General features: G+C 42.0%; 1 protein-coding gene across 6 annotated transcripts in view; it reads right to left on the bottom strand.

Moving 5' to 3' along the window:
- The window catches only part of AFF1 (ALF transcription elongation factor 1), a 202702-nt gene that overhangs the window by 21856 nt on the left and 162009 nt on the right, over nt 1-18837 (bottom strand). For 4 of the 6 annotated variants that reach the window (XM_025887178.2, XM_073891900.1, XM_025887179.2 and 1 more), the window contains 4 exons: nt 12816-12894; nt 12657-12694; nt 9672-9828; nt 3732-4685 (listed from right to left, as the gene is read on the bottom strand). In XM_025887178.2, the coding sequence (XP_025742963.1) occupies nt 3732-4685; nt 9672-9828; nt 12657-12694; nt 12816-12894 (1228 nt within the window). The remainder of the gene's footprint in view (nt 1-3731; nt 4686-9671; nt 9829-12656; nt 12695-12815; nt 12895-18837) is intronic. The other 2 variants (XM_025887181.2, XM_025887182.2) reach the window with 2 other exon arrangements.

Here is an 18837-nt window from a genome sequence, read left to right as displayed (position 1 = left end):
CCTTCGGCTCAAGTCATGATCCCAGGGTCCTGGGATCAAGTCCCACGTCAGTCTCCTTGCTCTGGGGGAAGCCTGCTTCTCCCTCTCCCTTTGCCTCCCGTTCCCCCTGCTTGTGCTCTCTTTCCCTGTCAAATAAGTAAATAAAATCTTTTTTTTTAAAAAGAGATATTACCTACAAAAGTGCCTAGAACGCTTAACTCATGCACGGAGTGCTATGCAAGTTAGGTGTGTTGTTAGAACACTCTCAATTGTGCTCGACTGACTTTATTTATTCTATTGTACTTCCCGACTTCCATGTCTTCCTAGCCTGGAAAACATAAGCTTGGTTTACAAATTATATAAATGAAAATACAAGTTGTATTTTAAACTCTAAACCGTAAGCTAGATGATGAAATTTGTAGTTTCTGTAGGGAGTACTACGTCAAGTCATGCCTATTTTCTCCCAAAGTTTTCTCCATTTTTCATCATGAACTGCCCCCTGCCCAGTCCTTTAAGGTAGTAAATACTTTTCTCCAGGGGCCACATCTGACAGCTTCAGCAGAACTGCCATCATCCACCATTTTGTCCTTAGGATGATCTTTTCCTGCTTTTAAGTCTAAAATGGCTTTAAGGATCTGATAACCCTCCGAAAATACTTGCTGAATTTTGCACCACAGAAGGAACAGACAGAATTTAAATGAAAAACTAAAGTTCAGGGGCGCCTGGCCAGCTCGGTCAGCAGAGCATGCAACTCAATCTCAGGGTGGTGAGTTTGAGCCCCATGTTGGGCATGGAGTCTACTGAAAAATTAAAAAAGAAAATACAGAAGAAAAAATTTCACTAATGTGAAGGATCAGGCATATTCTTCAACTGCTCAGAGAGCTTTTTTTTTTTCTAGTGTTCACACTGAAATTGAAAGCAATGAACAATCTTCACCATCCAAGTTTGTGGAAAAGTGCTCAGGCTTCAACACAGACCAGCCGTGCCTGCCTTGGGGCTTGGGCACACATGCTGGGGGAAAGCAGGCGCTCTGTGGGGAAGGCCGGAACAGTGGGAGTCAGGGTCCCGACAGGAAAGGGGGGAGCCCACCCACACCGGGAAGGAGCTCAGGTTCATATGATCAATATTCATAATACCTGGAACCCAGCAGGAACAAAACCGAAAGACCAGGATTCGCTGATCATGAAATAAGTATACAGTTGGATTATTTTTAAATTGACTTATCTGACAGCTTCTAACTAGTGACATACTTTAGGCAAGGAATTCCTCGTTGCCTAGATCCATGATGTCAAAACCGAGCACACTGGAGAAATGTCTCGATCCAAAGAACTAGCTTTGTGCAACCTCAGCCCTGTGGTATGGCTCTGTTCCAGCGGTTCCCAGCTCTGCTAGACATTAGGATTTAGAAAACATCAATGGAGGGGGGTAAGGAAGAAGGTGCAAACCCTGCGGTCGGCCATAAAGGCTCCTGGGGTGACCATCATGTGTAGCCAGGTCTGGAACCACTGGTTCAGACCCTGATCCTGTTGGTATCACAGCACAGAGGCAAACTGTTCCCAGGGGCAGATCTCTCTGCTGCCTGCCAAAGCATTCAAGAAAGCATGTATCTGACTCAGCTGAGGGGGTCATTATTTCTCCATCCTCTTGACAGAGAGCTAAATGAGCTGCCCTAGTGGAGCAAGGCCAAGGGCTGGGAACAGCTTTTTAGAGTGCACGGCTCACATACTCAACAGGGAGAGCTGAGTTTCCCATTCCAGAGTTACAGTCAATTGCTTCTAGATTCGCACTTGGGTATGGACTGGGCTGAGAACTGTCTGGGGAGCCTCCAATTTCTAACATTCCCACCTGGTTAGTAAGTATTTTAGAAGTGAATACTTCTCCCCACTCCAGCTAATGCAGAAGGTGAGACTAGACAAGATCATGACAGTTGGGGGATAAGTGATAAAAAGATTTCCCAGGAGGAAGGAGAGGTAAAGGAGTGCAATTTTTTTTTAAGATTTGTTTATTTTAGAGAGACGGAGAGAGACAGAAAGAGAGAGCAAGTGGGGGGAGGCACAGAGGGAGAGAATCTTCAAGCTGACTCCCCACTGATGAAGGGCTTGATCCCATGACCCATGAGTTCAAGACCTATGCTGAAACCAAGAGTCAGAGGTGCCCCCAAGGAGTGTATTTTTTTAACCTTTCTTGGGGATATGAGATGCAGGAAACTTTTTCTTAGCCGGGCCCATCACAAATTCATCCATAAAGTTTTACACTTTTAACACACACACAGACTGTCTTAAAAGTTGTCTGACATGGGAATATGCCCTCTTCTAGCTGAAACAGCACCACCAATGAGGACTGGACACCACCGAGCTTGAGCTGCCGGCTGTGGTTATGGTGGTAATACACACCCTCACGTCTCATTCAACAAGCTTCTGAAGAAAAGAGTCGCGCTTTGCTATTTGATAAAGTCATGTTATATTTTTAACCTGGTAGAGTAACTGGTCAAATCACAGACAGGACAACAGGCTTCATTATCTTTTTGATCTTTGCTATTCTTAGCTCAACTTCCACGACTGAGGAAGAAGTTTTTTGTGTACTTATAAGAGTGTTAAAAATTTTTATCCCTTGTCAGCAGGAAAGACTTGGTCCTTCTTGTGCCTTTCACTCTGAATCTTGAACAGATTAGGTTGGAATGCCACTGGGGGAAAAATTCACTCATCTTTTACCATGAAGCATCAGCAAAAAAGTATATCAGGAGCTCACTGATTCAGAATATAGGAAGGAAGGAGACTGTCCAAAATAGTGGTATGTCCAAGTTAACTCAGGATCTTAAGTAGTGTATAAATGTGTGTTTGTTTTTTTAAGATTTTATTTATTTATTTGGCAGAGAGAGAGCACAAGCAGGGGGAGTGGGAGAGGGAGAAGCAGACCCCGCTGAGCAAGGAGCCCGATTTGGAGCTCAATCCCAGGACTCTGGGATCATGACCTGAGTCGAAGGCAGACACTTAACCAACTGAGCCACCCAGGCGCCCCATGAATGTTGTTCTTTTCCCACTATGTTCGTTCCTTAAATGAAATTTCTAAAAATCGTGATAACTAGAATGACAGAGTTTCAATACCGCACAATATATCATTATCAGTCCAGTATTACTCAACAAGGAATCCTAACCATGAGTTTAATAGCTTTGTAACTTTCTTTATAATGTTCTGCTTATTGATAAAAGTCTTTAATAGAGGTCAGAAATTCTAAATCTGGTAGTTTCAAATTAATGAGGTGTCAGGCAGCCATGAGTTAAAATATAGATGTAGTATCAGTATTAAAAAGGATCCTACCACAGGAGTAAAATTTAGCATATAGCAGTTCTTTCAGTAATTCAGAATACTTATTAACATTTCAGTTCATGTAAGATACTAATTTCTAGGGCAAAACTTAATAATGGGTAGGGTGGTAAATACCACTGTTAGCAGAAAAAATAAAAGGATACCCAAAATGCTACATTATCCTATAACAAGATATCCTTTTCCACGTCTGCCTCACCTTTTCTCCAACTAGCAGGATCGCTGCAGGATCTAGCATATGCCAATGCCCGGGGACAGAGTGGAGAGCATGCTGGTCCACAGTGACAGGGTCACTCTGGTATAGGAGCAAAGGCTACATCACATCAAAGATTTCCTGCTTCTAAGACAACCCAGGGGTCATAGCCAGCCCCAGGCCAACAGCACATACAATCCACACTGCAGAGGGAGGCCAGGCCCCCTTCACTCACCTTTCTTTTTTTGGCCAACTTGCTTGAATTGTCAAAGCCTCTCTTCTCCGAATCGAGCTTCTTCCCTGCGGAGGGCTGCTTGTCCTCGGGTTTCCTCGGACGGCCCCCCTTGCCAGGAAGCTGGGGTATCCGGGAAAGAAGGTCCAGAGTTATCTTCACCATCAAGATTGGAGGGGGAGGAGTGTCCCTGAGCGGGGACAGCAGCTTGGGGTCTCTTGCGGGCCCCGGGAGCTTGTCCTTCCTGCGGTCCTCCTGGACGACCACAGCGCGCCGGCAGCCACTAGTCCTGCTGCCACCGCCGCCACCGCCGTGGGGTGGGCCCTGGCTCTGGGTCAGGGGAACCAGGGCAAAGTGCTCGGGGCTCCTGGCCCCTGCATTGTCCTTCGTGGGCTCCGGGCCCGAGAGAGCCTTTGAGGGGGCCAGCGGCGCGCTCCTGTGCTTCTTCCGCTCACTGGGGCTGGGCGCCACGGGCTTGGGCTCTCTGCTGTCTCCGGCACGGGGCCTCCCTTTCGTCTTCACCTTGGGCTTGTCTTTGGAAGGCTGGTCTTTGGAGCCGTACGGAGGGGGTCCTGGCTCACTTTCCACCTGCAGGCTGGCCCGCGAGTCTGCCTCGGCCGAGGCCTTGACGGGCTTCTTGGGCTGTTTGGTTCCGACAGTCTGCCTCGGCGGGGGCTCCTGTTGCGCGGGGGACTTCTGACAACTTCTCTTGCCGGCGTGGGGGCCTTCAGAGGAGCCCCGAGGGGCTTTGCTGGAGCTTTTGAGGGGAGGATCTTTGGATTCCGAGCGCTCGTGACCAGGGGTGGGGCCACCGCTGTCGCCCCCACCCTTGCCCTTACTGTCGGGGTGCCGAGGCGGGGGCTCTGCGCTCCCCTGCGCCTCCGGGGGTGCTGCCGGCTGGCTGACTTTGGTCAGCCAGTTGTCCAGCTGCCATTTGTTTGTTGTAGGAGGCTCAGGCTAAAAACAAAGGACAAGAGAAAAATGTGAACTGACCAAGGATGATAAGCTCTTCTGTGTTAGTCAACCAATTGTACAGCACTCTCCCAGGGAGATGCAATCATTCCAAAACCGAAGAATTCGAGTCCTTTTTATCCTTCTCTAATTACAGGTCAGAGTCTCTTAATAATTAACTCTTAACCCAATCTTCCAATCTGTTTGTGCTACAGGAATTTTTGCTGTAGCAGATATTGACTACTGACAGATCATGAGATACCCACCACTGACCACTGCTGAGAAATCTTTGTAATATTAAGTATTTTGTCCTAATGGTAATTACAGTGTAATTGAGAACTGACACGTTTCAGCTCGTAAACTATCCGAAAATAAAGGGAGAAATGAAGAATAAACAGAATCCTTTTATCAAAAGGATTTCAGAAGGCTAATAAATAATTCTTAGTGATCACCTATAGGCTTTACCCTGTTTTTTGACATACTTGTCAATTGAAAATGACTTTCCTCAAGACTTGACCTCATCTCTTTTATTTACTTAAAAACATTAAACATTTATACATGACAAGGTTTGCAGTATATCATGGATCACAGCCTGATTTTCAAACTTTGCATCTTGGTAAAAGAACAAGTGACGTCACATTGTGATGTCACATTAACCAATTAAATTGGTCCCTAAATTTAGTCCCACCTGAATTCTTTAAAAATCAAACATTAAGTCTCTTGTTACAATCTTATCTGGAATAGCATCTATTTTTCTAAGAAACATAGGGAGGCTCCAGAGCAATTAAAAGCAGTGAGATTAGACTGATTATATGTACATCTAATCTGACGAACACACAGAAGTTCCTGACTTCTGCTATCTAAACTGTTGTTTAAATCTTTGTTGCTATATATCCCAACATGTCTCTCCAAGTAGATTATTAACAGAAGACCCAATGACATTTGTATCTCCAAGTTCCACTATTATATCTTGCATATAGTGGTGTACATGAGATACTTACTTAGGCATACTACTGTACCCATACATCTTATGCCATATGGAAACATATCAGTGTCTAAAACAGTAAGCAATGATCACACCTTTTGAAAAGGCATTACATCACCAACATGCTACATGTTTTTAAAATCCATTCATTCTGATGGGTGGTTTGTATGAATGACTAAATCACACACACACAGTGCAAGAGGAAGTTAACTGAAAGATAGTCCACACGGGATTTAACTGGTTAGATGATGGATAAGGAGACTGCTCCAGTAGGCGGATGATATTTTACAGGGAAAGATTGCTAACAATTTTCCCCGAGTGGAACGTTCCAAATAATTCAACTCTTTAAAAACACATCAAGACATGTGGATATAATGTAAAGAGTTTGGAGCCAGGAAAAAGTTAGGTAATAAAATGATCAGGTAGGTAGTTTGGGCTTGGTGTTTTACAGTAGAAGAGGAACTTTAAGGAACCAGGTAGGACCAAACTTCGGCCACAAAGAGGGCTGCAGAACTGTTTTTTCTGCCTACCCTTTTATTGCTGCTTAATATAATAGATCTCCTCAATATCAACTCTACATCTAGGCTCTCATTTGAATTTCAGAGCAGGGAGGAGGGGAAGAAGGAAACTACTCTAATGTGCCAGGCATTTATTTTGCCACAGGAGATCTCAAACTGTATTCCATGTTCGAACAAGACAGGAGGACAGTTAAGGGTGGAGAAAAGATCAGCACCCAATACCTACTTGTCAGACGATATTTCCTGCAAACACTTTAGGGTGTGGTAATCCAGGTGGCTCACTGGGGATAAGGCATTGGGATATATCACTTGCCACTTACCTTAGGAACCAAACCCTTCAAACTCTTCTTTGGGACGGGTATGGACCTCTCAACAGGGCTGTTTATAGCCTCATTTGAATCACTGACATGCTCTATAGAAGAGTATTTATTCATGAACCAAAAAGGAAAGTCATTCCTGGTATAAATAACATCTGCTCTACCCCCACCCCAAAACAGGGCAGTATAAGATACATTTAGTAGGAATGTCCTACTAAAGGAATGTCCTGATTACAGAAATAAAACACATTTTCTTCCACTGTGGTCCTAAAAATGTCCAGAAGGGAGGCATATGGCCCAATTGCAGGGTAAAATTGAGTTTATGCGCCCAGACAAGAAGAAAGGGTAGGGCCAATCCTTTCTACAGACCTGCTATAAAGACAGAAAAGGTATAGAATTCTTCTAAGGTCAGATATTTGGGTGTTGGGATGGGGAAAACTTTTAATAGGGATTGACTCAAATTGATTTCACAGTGAATTTTAAGTCTAAGTGCTAGGTAGGATCAGGGTTTGGACTCTGCCTTCTTGCCCTGCCTTTCCTCGCGCCCCATCGCCAGCCTCCTGGGGCTGGTGCAACCCAAACACTGCACACTGGGCATGAAAAAATACCAGACTGGTCTTCGTCAGGTGTTTTCATAAATGTTTGATTGCACGTCCCTTTATGTCTAACCCCTCAAACTGTCAGAAGTTCATGTATTTTAGGATGAATTGTGATGTTGAATAAAAAGTTCTGAGCTATGCACAAATTTTTTTTTTTTTAGTAAAATCATCATCACTATGAGTGAGTAGGAGTCCTAAAATGAAAGAAAAAGGAGAGAGGTGTGAGAGATAGGCATAGTGTCACAGGAAAAAAAAGGCTTCAGAGTTAGATGGCCACGGGCCTGAATCTTGGTGTTGCTACCTTTTTACAGGTGAAAAGACAGCTCCCAATCTCACAGGGTTGGCAGAGAGCTAAGTCAAATAATTCATGCAAAAGTACCAAGTGTCTAAGAGGCAAATCAGCAAAGGTAGTTTACTACAGAAAAAAAAAAAAGACAATGAATAGATTAGAAAAGTAAGGAGATCCTTGGATAACTGAGAATAGAAGCATTTTTTCTGAACTGAAGCAGGAAAAAGATGACTCGTCCTACATATTTTGAAAAGCTGAGATTCACATTTTGATTCACACTATAAAGCAGACGCTGAAAGAGCCTTTCCCCCAAGTTCACCGCCCACCCACTGACAGGCATAGGACATTTCAGATCTCTTAAGATCACTGGACTACTTTGTCAAATGACCTTAAAATGGAGCTGTAAAAAGTAAAATTCTCTAAAAAAAATCTAAAAATAGACTTAAAAAAGGGTGAGAGAGTTAAAACTAGTAACTGTGGCTTATTGTGGAATTCTTGTTACTCTCACACAGGAGATTTACAATAAGGCAGGTATTGAAGGAGAGAAGGTAGTTAAATACACTGGGAAAAATTAAAGGTTTAAAATCTAGACCCAGACAAAATATTTCTTATGAAGTCAAGTGTCAGGACATGACATACAAACTGTGCCCAAATCTAGACAGATTTGCTCATCAACACAAAGCTACAAATCTGAGCCTATTTGGTAAGGTGCTTTAAAAAAAATAAAGTAGAATGGGAACATTTATTTTTTAACTAAGAGTCTCTAAATCTACTCCAGTAACCTTCTAAGCAGTAAGATCTAATGGTTTCATTAATACAAACACCAGATTAAATTTTTCTTTCAAGTTTCAATCATTCAGCCAAATCTGTACCATTTCCATTTCATTTGAACAGAATTTTATTATTTAATCCAATTCTCTTCCTTCTCTTAGTAACTGAACAAGCATGCAGATTTCTCTAATTCAATAAGGTGAGACATAAAGCAAAGATCTTATAAAAGGGAACAATCACACAATTTGTCTGCGGAGCATATTCAGTATCTTTTTCCGAGGCACAGAAAAATGATTTCAACAGTAATTAGTATCACACAAGGAAACAAGCCCCCAGAAATATACTGAGGAGTTTCCAAAATCTGAAAGGCATTTTAAGTGCAGTTAATGCTGATTCATGTGTATTCACTCCAAAAAATATTTATTGAGCACTTACTCTGTGCCAGACATAAATTCATATCTAACAAAAAAATGACACTCGGTTATTTTCCCAGCCTCCCTTGCCCTTGGCCACGGCTGTTAAGGCTCACTACATGTCCTCCAGATGCATTCGGTTAATGCTCTAGTGGAACTGCCTTGGTTGCTAAATGGCCGAGACAAATACTGGGAACCTTAACACTTTCTTAATCAGAAAGGCTCATTTCCCAGGATGCCCATCTAAAACATGCAGAGTAATTTTCACTACATAAGCTGGTCTAATTCACCAAGAATGCCTTTCTTCCCTTTTTACCAAGTAGTCTTCCCCCGCGTAATTTTTACATTGCTACTCCAAGTTTTGAGGGCATCTGGCAGCCCTGATTGTTGTCATTAAACTTCTTGTGCTCAACGATCCGGTAAAAAATAGCATAAATCCTCCAGATAAACTTAGTGCTTGCGATTTGCCGTCTCATCGGTTTATCTTACAACATCGATGTCCCAAGGGCGGGTGACAGGGAAACACAATTATCCCTGTTTTACATGGAGCAAAGGGAGCAAGAAACACAACCCTGGCAAAACCACTTCGCCATCAATTTAATGCATGGCTTTTAGTGATTCAAAAATAGAACCTCTGATGACTTATTTCTAGTTCACGTTCCTGCCCTTTGCCAAATTGGGCTGTCTCCTTTTGATTTCCTTAATTCATGCATTCCTGAAATTTCAAAAAGAATTTTCATTAAGATTGAAACAGCAGCCTACTAAAAAACGAGTTTTCTTTTTCAACAGAAGGGAAAAGAAAATGGTGTGCAAACATTCTTAGTGAGCTGCTCTTCCAAACAACACTAGCAGCAACAGAGAACTTATCATTTTAAACAGGAGAGAGAAGACTGCTCTCCCAAACCTCTAGGGCCAAATGTTTGGTAAGAAGTAAACAGAAATGGCTGGCTCTACACGGCCCAGGGGTAGGAAAAGAGCTGCCCCATGGGATAGAACCACTCAGGCCAGGGTCAGCGCTGGCCCACAGCCGACTCTAGCCCCAGAAGACAGAGCGCGGCCATCTTAGCTCGCCTCTCTGCCTCCTGGAGGGGACACGGTACCTCAGGAGCCGGAGTTTCTAGGGGCTCATTCTCTTCGCTGTCACTTGAGCTGCTCTCGCTCTCCGAGTCCGAGGAGCTGTCTGAGTCACTGGTGCTCTCTGACTCGGCACTGCTGGAATGTGCTGAGGCCGCTGCTTCCGGAAGCGACTGTGGAGCACTGTGAAGTAACCCCAAGAGAGAATCTGAAGACACCTCACAAGGTGGATGTTGTCCCTCTCTACTCATCTCCCCTCTTGGCCATTGTTCTGCTACGCAAAAGAAAGGGCCTCAATATTACCTAATATTACTAAATTACCATACCATCCAGTTGAGAGAAAGGCCCAGAGGGGCTCAAAAACCAGTGAAAAATCCTTAAAATAGCTCACCAAATAACTACATAGAAGAGAAGCCTGTGGAATTTTGCTCCTGAAGAATACTGTGAGCTATACAAAATTTACGTTCAACGGTAGTGCTTTCTATCGGAATTCGGTAAACCACAGCACGGACAGGCCGCCTGTTTTTCTAAATAAAGTTTTATTGGAACATGTCCACACCCATTATTTTATGTATTATCTATGTCTGCTTTTATACTATGGAAGTAGAGTTGAATAGTTTCAAGACAGGCTAGATGGCCCACAAAGCCTAAAATATTTACTTTCTGACCCTTTAAGTTTACTTTAAATGGATATATATTAGGTCAAAGAAGTTAATTTATAAAAAGACAGCCAATACATTAAAATCTCCCTCTATTCTCTATATGAAAACTAACCAAATGGTAGCCAGAGAACTACTAAATATAATATATTGAATATGAATGGTGTTCCTCTAGAAAGTGACCTCAAAGGTAATCCAGTCACACTCTTGGGCAGAATTATAAAAGAGGCCTTTCTTTATGAGAGGCTTAGGATCACCCCCAAATACCAGCCGAAGTAGAGATTAACTACTCCAAGTTTTAAGAATAGGGCAATCAGGGCTCAGATGGTTAAGCGTCTGCCTTTGGCTCAGGTCATGATGCCCAGGTCCTGGGATCAAGCCCCATGTCCAGCTCCCAGCTCAGCGGGGAGGAGTCTGCTTCTCCCTCTCCCTTTGCCTCTCCCCCTGCTTGTGCTCTGTCTCTGTCTCTCTCAAATGAATAAATAAAATCTTAAAAAAAAAAAAAAGAATACGGCAATAACTCTAGGTCAATGAGAAAACACACTGATCGTACTTCTGGACACATACAGAATTTAACAACCTGTGTTAAAAGCTTGCCCCAGATGGAATCAGCCACAGCAGTAAATCAATAACTATAATCTTTTGAAAGCCTCCACATCTACCTAAGATACTAAATAACTTATTAAATAATACTGTTTATTAAAGTAGAACAAAAAATATTAAAGTCACTAGTTGAAGTAATTTTAAAACACACACACTACACTATGATGTAATTTCCTCATATAAAAATGCTACATCAAGTTTGTGATCACTTTTACACTGGTAGCTTAAGTCAGTGATGAATGAGATGCACTTTCAGTGTTATTGCTGCTTCTGATTTATGCCCACTTTTCCTTTTTTCTTTTCCTACACTTTTAAGTTAGGCTATTTCATCATAATTTATGGGACATTACAAGCCACCAGAAATTACTGAACAGACAGAATATAAATAAATGAGCAGAGCTTATGAATACATGATCTTCCTCCACATGAACTATAACATCACCTGTTTGGCAGGAAGGGTTTCTTGCTGTGCTTGTCTCAGAATGAATGACCACATGTCAAGGAGTACAACCACTACCACACAGTTTAACTCTTTGTCCATGGAAGAAGGCAGGTATTGGTATATTAAATCATTAAATTCAGTATCAGAGGAAAATATTACAAAGGTAGTTCAGACAACTCCCACTTCCAAAAATTAAAGCATCTAATTTTCTGAAATATGGCTGCAGTTTACAAAGTGAAAAGAGTGCCATTTTCCATCACACTAAAATGCACTCTAGCTCATTTTTAAAAGCAACTGAGGGGCGCCTGGCTGCGCTCCATCGGTAGAGCATGCAACTCCTAACCTCAGGGTTATGGATTCAAGCCCCATGTTGGGTACAGAGATTACTAAAAATCTATTTAAAATCTATTTATTTACTTACAAAATGAAATAAAATAAAATGAAAACAGCTGAAACAATTAGAAATTCATGACTGAGAAAACAGGAACTATGGAAAACAATTTACAGAAATGATTCAGCTTTACAATTTTTGAAAACAGCAAATAAATCTCCCATAAAAACATTAGGCTTTTCAGCATAACTTTTAAAATATTGGTTATATAATACTGATGAAAGTGATTTAAGCTTATTTTTAAACTCTCAAAAATTATTTATTTTAATTAAAGATTTTATTTATTTGACAGAGAGAGAGAGAGAGAGAGAGCGCGCACGAGCACAAGCAGGGGGAGCAGCAGAGGGAGAGGGAGAAGCAGACTCCCCGCTGAGCAGGGAGCCTGATGTGGGGCTCTGTCCCAGGACCCTGAGATCATGACCTGAGCCAAAGGCAGATACTGACAGAGCCACCCAAGCACCCCCAAAATTTTATTTATTTTTAAAGATTTATTTACTTGAGAGAGTGAGAAAGAATGAGCACAAGGGAGAGGAGGGGCAGAGGAAGAAGCAGACTCCCTGCTGAAGAGGGAGGCCAACTCGGGGCTCGAACCCTGGACCCCGAAATCATGACCTGAGTCAAAGGCAGATGCTCAACTGACTGAGCCCCCCAGGCACCCCATGAAACTCTCAGAAATTTTAAACATCCAAACTGATGATTTAGGTGGGTACAGGGACTTTCTCTTTTATAGAGCTAACAACCTCTCCAAGGCTGATTTAAGCTTCCAAAAAATTAAACAGGTACTTTCTTCTAACTGTGATCCTTTATGTCCTTCCCCATGAAGAAGCTATGAAAGCACTAAATAAGGCTGTTAAGGCTGTATTTTCCCCATTTGGTAGAAAAATGCAAACATTTTGCTCACACACGCACATGATACCTTGGAGGTGCAGATACAGGAGGAGGCTTCTCTGGGCTCTAGGTATTCACAATAAGGGGAAGGAGGACCAGGAAAAGAACAAACAACAGGTTAGGATATGCAGCTCAGAAATACTAGATTTAAAAGGATTCCTGGTACGATGGGGTGTACAAAACTTACTTGTTCGTTGTCACTGTCCTCACTGTCACTGAGCTGAAGGTCATCTTCAAGCATGCTGAAATGGGCAGGGACAGAGACACTGTAGGATTTAAAATAATTTCTAATAACTTATTTTAGCATATAAATAGAAAATATGCTTAATGATTAAAAAAAGAGGGATGGGATAGGTCTAATTTTTATTTATTCATCAAATGCTTCATTTTCCTGGAAATGTAAGGTTTACTATTATAACACAGAAACTAGTTTAGTCTATGCTCCTTACCATCAAGACTGACTCTTCCACACATTGAGCATTAAAAAGCAGAACCTCCACGGGACAGGGATTTGTGGCCAGCCCCGAGACTCAAGTTCCCAGGTCCACACAAACAAAACAAACAATAACAACAACAAAGAGAAAAACACCCTACTTTCTCCTATAGTCTCCAACTAGAATAAGTGATTAACCATTAATAAGCTAACCCTGGATAAATGAATATTTGTGAAGTATTGGCAAGTGCGTCAGGGCACTTAAAAAGTACGCTATGTGAACTCAATACACAGTAAGAGAAAGAGGAAGCTATTGTGGCCACGGTCACCAAACCGTGCCAGTATCTTCCATTTCTGTCCAAAGGACATTATTAATATGGTACTTTACTTTTCACCGCCCCCCTCCGACATACAAATTCTCACACACACAGTCTGCTTAAACATTATAATCAGTTGAAAGAGTAGTAATACAAATAATCTTGTTGTCTAGAAAATATGTTTAACCTTACTGCTATCGTTCTGGTGAAAATAAAACCTCAGTTCACTTCCTCAAAGTTATCATAATACTTATCTCTAGGCATTCTGGTTTATGAGCAATCTAAATATTAAAAGCAAGTAAGATACTTCCATTTTTAAAAGGTCATTTTCCAATCTGTACATGTTAACTGAAATCTTAGCCCTTCCCTATCTCCTCCCTCTCTTACCATCTTCCAGGGGGATGCTTACGTATCAAAAGAATGAATTAGTTGTTAACTGCTTGCTCCCACTTCCCCCCAAATTTATGAGGACTATTTGAGGAAATGTTATTCGTGCAAGTGAAAACAAAACCAATCTGCTTAAGTATTATTAATGCTCCAAAAAGCAAAAATTATATTGGAGGTTATAATACTTTAGCATTTCTGGGGTGCCTGGGCGGCTCAGTCATTAAGCCTCTGCCTTCGGTTCAGGTCATGATCCCAGAATCCTGGGATCGAGCCCCGCATCAGGCTCCCTGCTCAGCGGGAAGTCTGCTTCTCCCTCTCCCACTCCCCCTGCTTGTGTTCCCTCTCTCGCTGTGTCTCTCCTCCGTCAAATAAATAAATAAAATCTTAAAAAATAATAATACTTTAGTATTTCTAAAAACATCTCTTCAACAAATAATCTGACCATTGATTTTTACTGCAAACCCACTAACCTGCCACTGAAATAAGCAAGCATGATTATTTTGGGAATCCTTGGTAAAATCATTATATTTTCTAATGAAAATAAAAGATAAAACTGGGCTCTTTCATAATGACCACTTACATGCAATGTTGTAATTCTGCCAAGAACTATTTTCACCAACAAATGGTACTAAAACTATCCGAAGTTTCTAAAAAATATGAAAACTGTTAGCTACTTGCAAATGTAGATGCTGCTCGATATTTACCTAATGAGAGCTACCTTCTTATTTTAGCAAGGCTAGAAAACACAGCCTTCAGATGCAGGACTTGGCAGTAGATATCATAATGGTATACAAGAAAAAGTCACTCAACAGTGTTACTGCCAAGTCCTGTCTTGGCTGGGGCATACCCAAGCAAAAGATAAAAGATGTATCTTTGAATAAATGTAAGGCATAACACAACCAGGAAAAAAAACCCCAAAAAACAAAAAACCGACAGCAAAACCACAGTAAGTAGACCTCTTTGTTTCTTAGTCACTGGCTTTTGTATAAAACTGATTTGCTTTAATTTCCTGAAACATCAATGATCAGGTAACCAATCACACTTCCTGATGTAAGCAGGGGGCTAAATACTCTGTAAGCTGTCCACCTGGCTTCCACAAATATATTCTCCTAAAGTAAGTCAGAAAGCATATGTTCTGACTTTTAGCTCTACTTGATCTTAAGGAATAAAAGGCACTGTAAAAATGCTGTCCCAGATTCCAAGAATTTCCCCTTCAGAGCCTTACGAAGACAATAACAATATAAACCGGCAGGTATGACACCTAAAGAGATGAGGGATAGTGACCTCTGAAGAGTGCTCCAGATACCGCCGAAGAAACACTCAAAAAGCAATGATAAACCAATAGGGTGGCTCAGTTGGTTAAGCGACTGCCTTCGGCTCAGGTCGTGATCCTGGAGTCCCGGGATTGAGTCCCACATCGGGCTCCCTGCTCAGCAGGGAGTCTGCTTCTCCCTCTGACCCTCTTCCCTCTCGTGCTCCCTATCTCTCATTCTCTCACTCTCAAATAAATAAAAATCTTAAAAAAAAAAAATAGGGTCAAACAAAATCTACCACTATGTAGGATATACTGGTTATTTACACATGGTATTTCATTTAATCAAAATTCATGGTTCAATTTATTTGACAAAAAAATTAGTTTGTTGGTTTTGTTTTTGTTTTTTTAAAGAATAAGTTCTAACAGGTCCAATGTGGGGCTTGAACTCATGATCCCAAAATCAAGAGTCGCATGCTCTATCAACTGAGCCGGCCAGGAACCCTGATGCAAAAATCAACAAAGTGTATTGTCAGTGTCTGCCACTCTGCTAAGAGTAACATGGAATCTTCCAGAAACCAGAGTTTATTATATCACCAGATGGGCAGCTCAACATAAACCAGCATACTATTAGTGGGGCTAAGAAAGACACTTCTAAAGTTCTTTATAACAAACCTGTCCTGAATCTGTAGTAAGAAAAAAAGTTACTTAAAAACCGTATCTAAGTTTTACTAATACAGAAAATTAATCATGAATACCACTGTGATTAAAAAAAAAAAAAAAAAAAAAGAGGGGCGCTTGGGTGGCTCAGTTGGTTGGGCATCTGCCTTTGGCTTGGGTCATGATCCCAGAGTTCTGGGATCAAGCCCCACGTTCTCCCTCTCCCTCTCCCTCTGCCTGCAGCAGCCCGTGCTTGTGCTCTATCAAATGAATGAATACAATCTTTATAAATAAATAAATAAATCCATACAGTTGGGGGAAATCTAACCTGATAACCGGTAAAGGTTTTATCTTTAGAGATAAAGGAAAAAATTTAAAGGAAGCAGCTGCTAAAATCCCCGACTTGTCCCACAAACAGTTATGTCTGAGGCCAAGCACATTACTCTAGCACACTTCATGTGGTACATGTGAGAGAATTGGTCCTTAATGTGAAAAATGGCAAATACGAATTACAGCACATCTGGGTGACCACCTCAGCACCCACTAGAAGGGAATCAAACCTCTTAGACCCAGTCTCACTCATACCATAAGATCTAGGTCAAGAGAGCATAAGGCCCAAGGGACATACTCAACTATAAGCTTTTCTGGGGCAGGACCAAGTCATTTTCACCTTCATATCTTCTCTATCCAGAACTTGGCAGGTAACCCTAAGAGGCCGGCTGAATGAGTAGCAGCACGCTGTTTGCTGCATAGGTAACAGTACCGCGTAGCTGTGCCCACTGTGTGCTCAGAACTCTGCAGACACTGCCTTTACTCACAACCCTATGGCCGCCTCTGGTCATGCCCTCACATTCTGAGGGTGAGGAAACGGGCTCAGAATGGCCACTGACTCTGCCCACATCGTGAAGCTGGTACATGCTGGATCTGGAAGGCAAAAGCCATTGCGTCTCATACGATTGCCTTGCTCCGGCCAATAGAGGGCGCAATGGCTAGAAAACCTACATGATAGGAGAGATTCTCCAGAATCCCCAGAGAGAAAGACTTCGATTAAAGAAAACAGTAATTACCCTGCTGGAATAAAATGGATACGCTCTTTTTCCCTTACGAAAATAAATGAACTATAAACCTTATATACTTTTAAAATTGGTTAAATGACTAATTTCACTTCCAAAAGCCAAGACAAAGCAGCTATTTCAAAGCATATGCCACCATATGGCCTGCCTTGGCACTGGTCAAAAGAAGTCAAATACTCAGGTAGAGCCACTCTTTGAACTAACACGTAGCTTTAACCACATTTTACATTACTGGTGAGGTAGAGTTTTTACTTAGAGGTTACAAACAATCCTCAAACCCCTTTGTACAAATGCATTCTTCAGGCCAACTGCTCTGCACCGCTTAGAGAGCCATGTACACGTCCCGGCAGGCAGGCTTCAGTGACTCAGAGCCTGACTGTTCCTGTGTGAAGACACACAAGACAAGCCTTTATTCCTTTTCCATTCCCCAGTCCTGGGCTTGCCAACGACTTCACTGCCAACAGTCCGTAACATCTCAATTCAAACCCCAAAACTACTTAAATAAGCTGATTTTTTGGCTCAACATTTCCTACGATTGGGTCGTACGTTTTATTTGGGAAACAGCAAGTGAAGGCAAGCTCACGGTAATTAGTAAGTCACAACCCTGGTATTAGGTGTGCGTAAGACGGCACGTAATACTTTTCAGAAACCACTAATGAACATGTGAGAATGGGTGAACTGGAACAATCTCACAAACTGAAAACTGATTTGGGAATAGAACAGGCAATGGAGGGCAGAGAAAGAGAAAGAGGCTGGGCTCCAAAGTAGACATATGTAAGTCCCCAAATCTAAAATCCAATCAGGCTGTGATTCCTTTTTTTGATCAAGGGCGGAAATACGGACTGCAAATGCTTTGGAGGAGATGAGGGAAGGCGACAAATTATGAAGAAGGCTCCACATATAATAAATGAAAAACTGAAAAACACAAATCTCAAGCAGTTGTGACACTGCATGTAGGGGGGACTCTCCAAATGGTGACAGCGGCTGTCATTATTCAAATTCAGGGAGGGACGGTCTGTGGGAAATTATGGACAAACAAGACAGAGCAGAAAGTGACAGTACACAGAGTAATCAAGGTTAAAAACTGTCAGAGGTGTAAAAGACTTTAAAATCCATGGATGAAGTGAAGATTATCTGAGGTCACAGAAGGACATGAGAAAAATTACAAGAGTATAAATGAGGGGAAATCTGAAGTTAATAAATAAGATTAAATCAGTAAGTATAACAGGGATGCCTGGCTGGCTCAGTTGGTAGAGCGTGTGACTCTTGATCTCTGGGTTCTGAGTTCAGGCCCCATGCTAGGCAGAGAGATTGCTTAAAAAAATAAGTATGACAAATAAGATATTAGTGCAAGAATGACATACTGGACAACCAGGAAAAACCTAGAAAAGTTATTGCCTTAAATCCTGTGTATTAAGTATTGTTTATACACGTATTTAATCAAGTTTCTATGTAATAGTTTTCTTTCCACATTTACTCTTAGTACTTACTACATGCCAGGCCCTGCTCTAGATTCAGTGGATACAACTCTAAGCAGACAAAATCCCTGCTTTGTGGCACTGACAGTCTAGGAGATAAACAACTAAAATATATACTTTTCTCCCTTATGAAAAGGGAAATAAACAACTAAAATATATTTTTTTCAATGGGTAAAAAGCCTATGGAGGGGAATAAAAGACTAAAGGTGGGCGTGGGTTCCTTTTCTACATGGGGTAGTTAGGAAGTCTGTGCTAGTAAGGAGATTGCATACACCACAGGAATAGGGGGTAGAGTGATCGGGGCACCCAAAACAGCAAAGAGGGGGCGCCCGGGTGGCTCAGTAGGTTAAGCATCTGCCATCAGCTCAGGTCATGATCCCAGGGTCTTGGGATTGAGCCTCACATCAGGCTCCCTGCTCAGTGGGGAGTCTGCTTCTTCCTCTCCCTCTGCACCTCTCCCCCAGCTTGTGTTCTCTCTCTCAAATAAAATCAAAAGAAAAGAAAAGAAAAAAGAAAAGAAGGAAGGGAAGGGAAGGGAAGGGAAGGGAAGGGAGGTAAGGGGAGGGAAGGGGAGGGAAGGGGAGGGAGGGGAGGGGAGGGAAGGGGAGG

This window comes from Callorhinus ursinus, unplaced genomic scaffold, assembly GCF_003265705.2.
Source record: "Callorhinus ursinus isolate GAN/ISIS: 27379988/994484 unplaced genomic scaffold, GSC_fseal_2.0 scaffold4, whole genome shotgun sequence".
NCBI classification, from domain to species: Eukaryota; Metazoa; Chordata; class Mammalia; order Carnivora; family Otariidae; genus Callorhinus; species Callorhinus ursinus.
The sequence above is the reverse complement of the archived record's forward strand: the minus strand, read 5'-3'. Positions and strand labels throughout refer to the sequence as shown.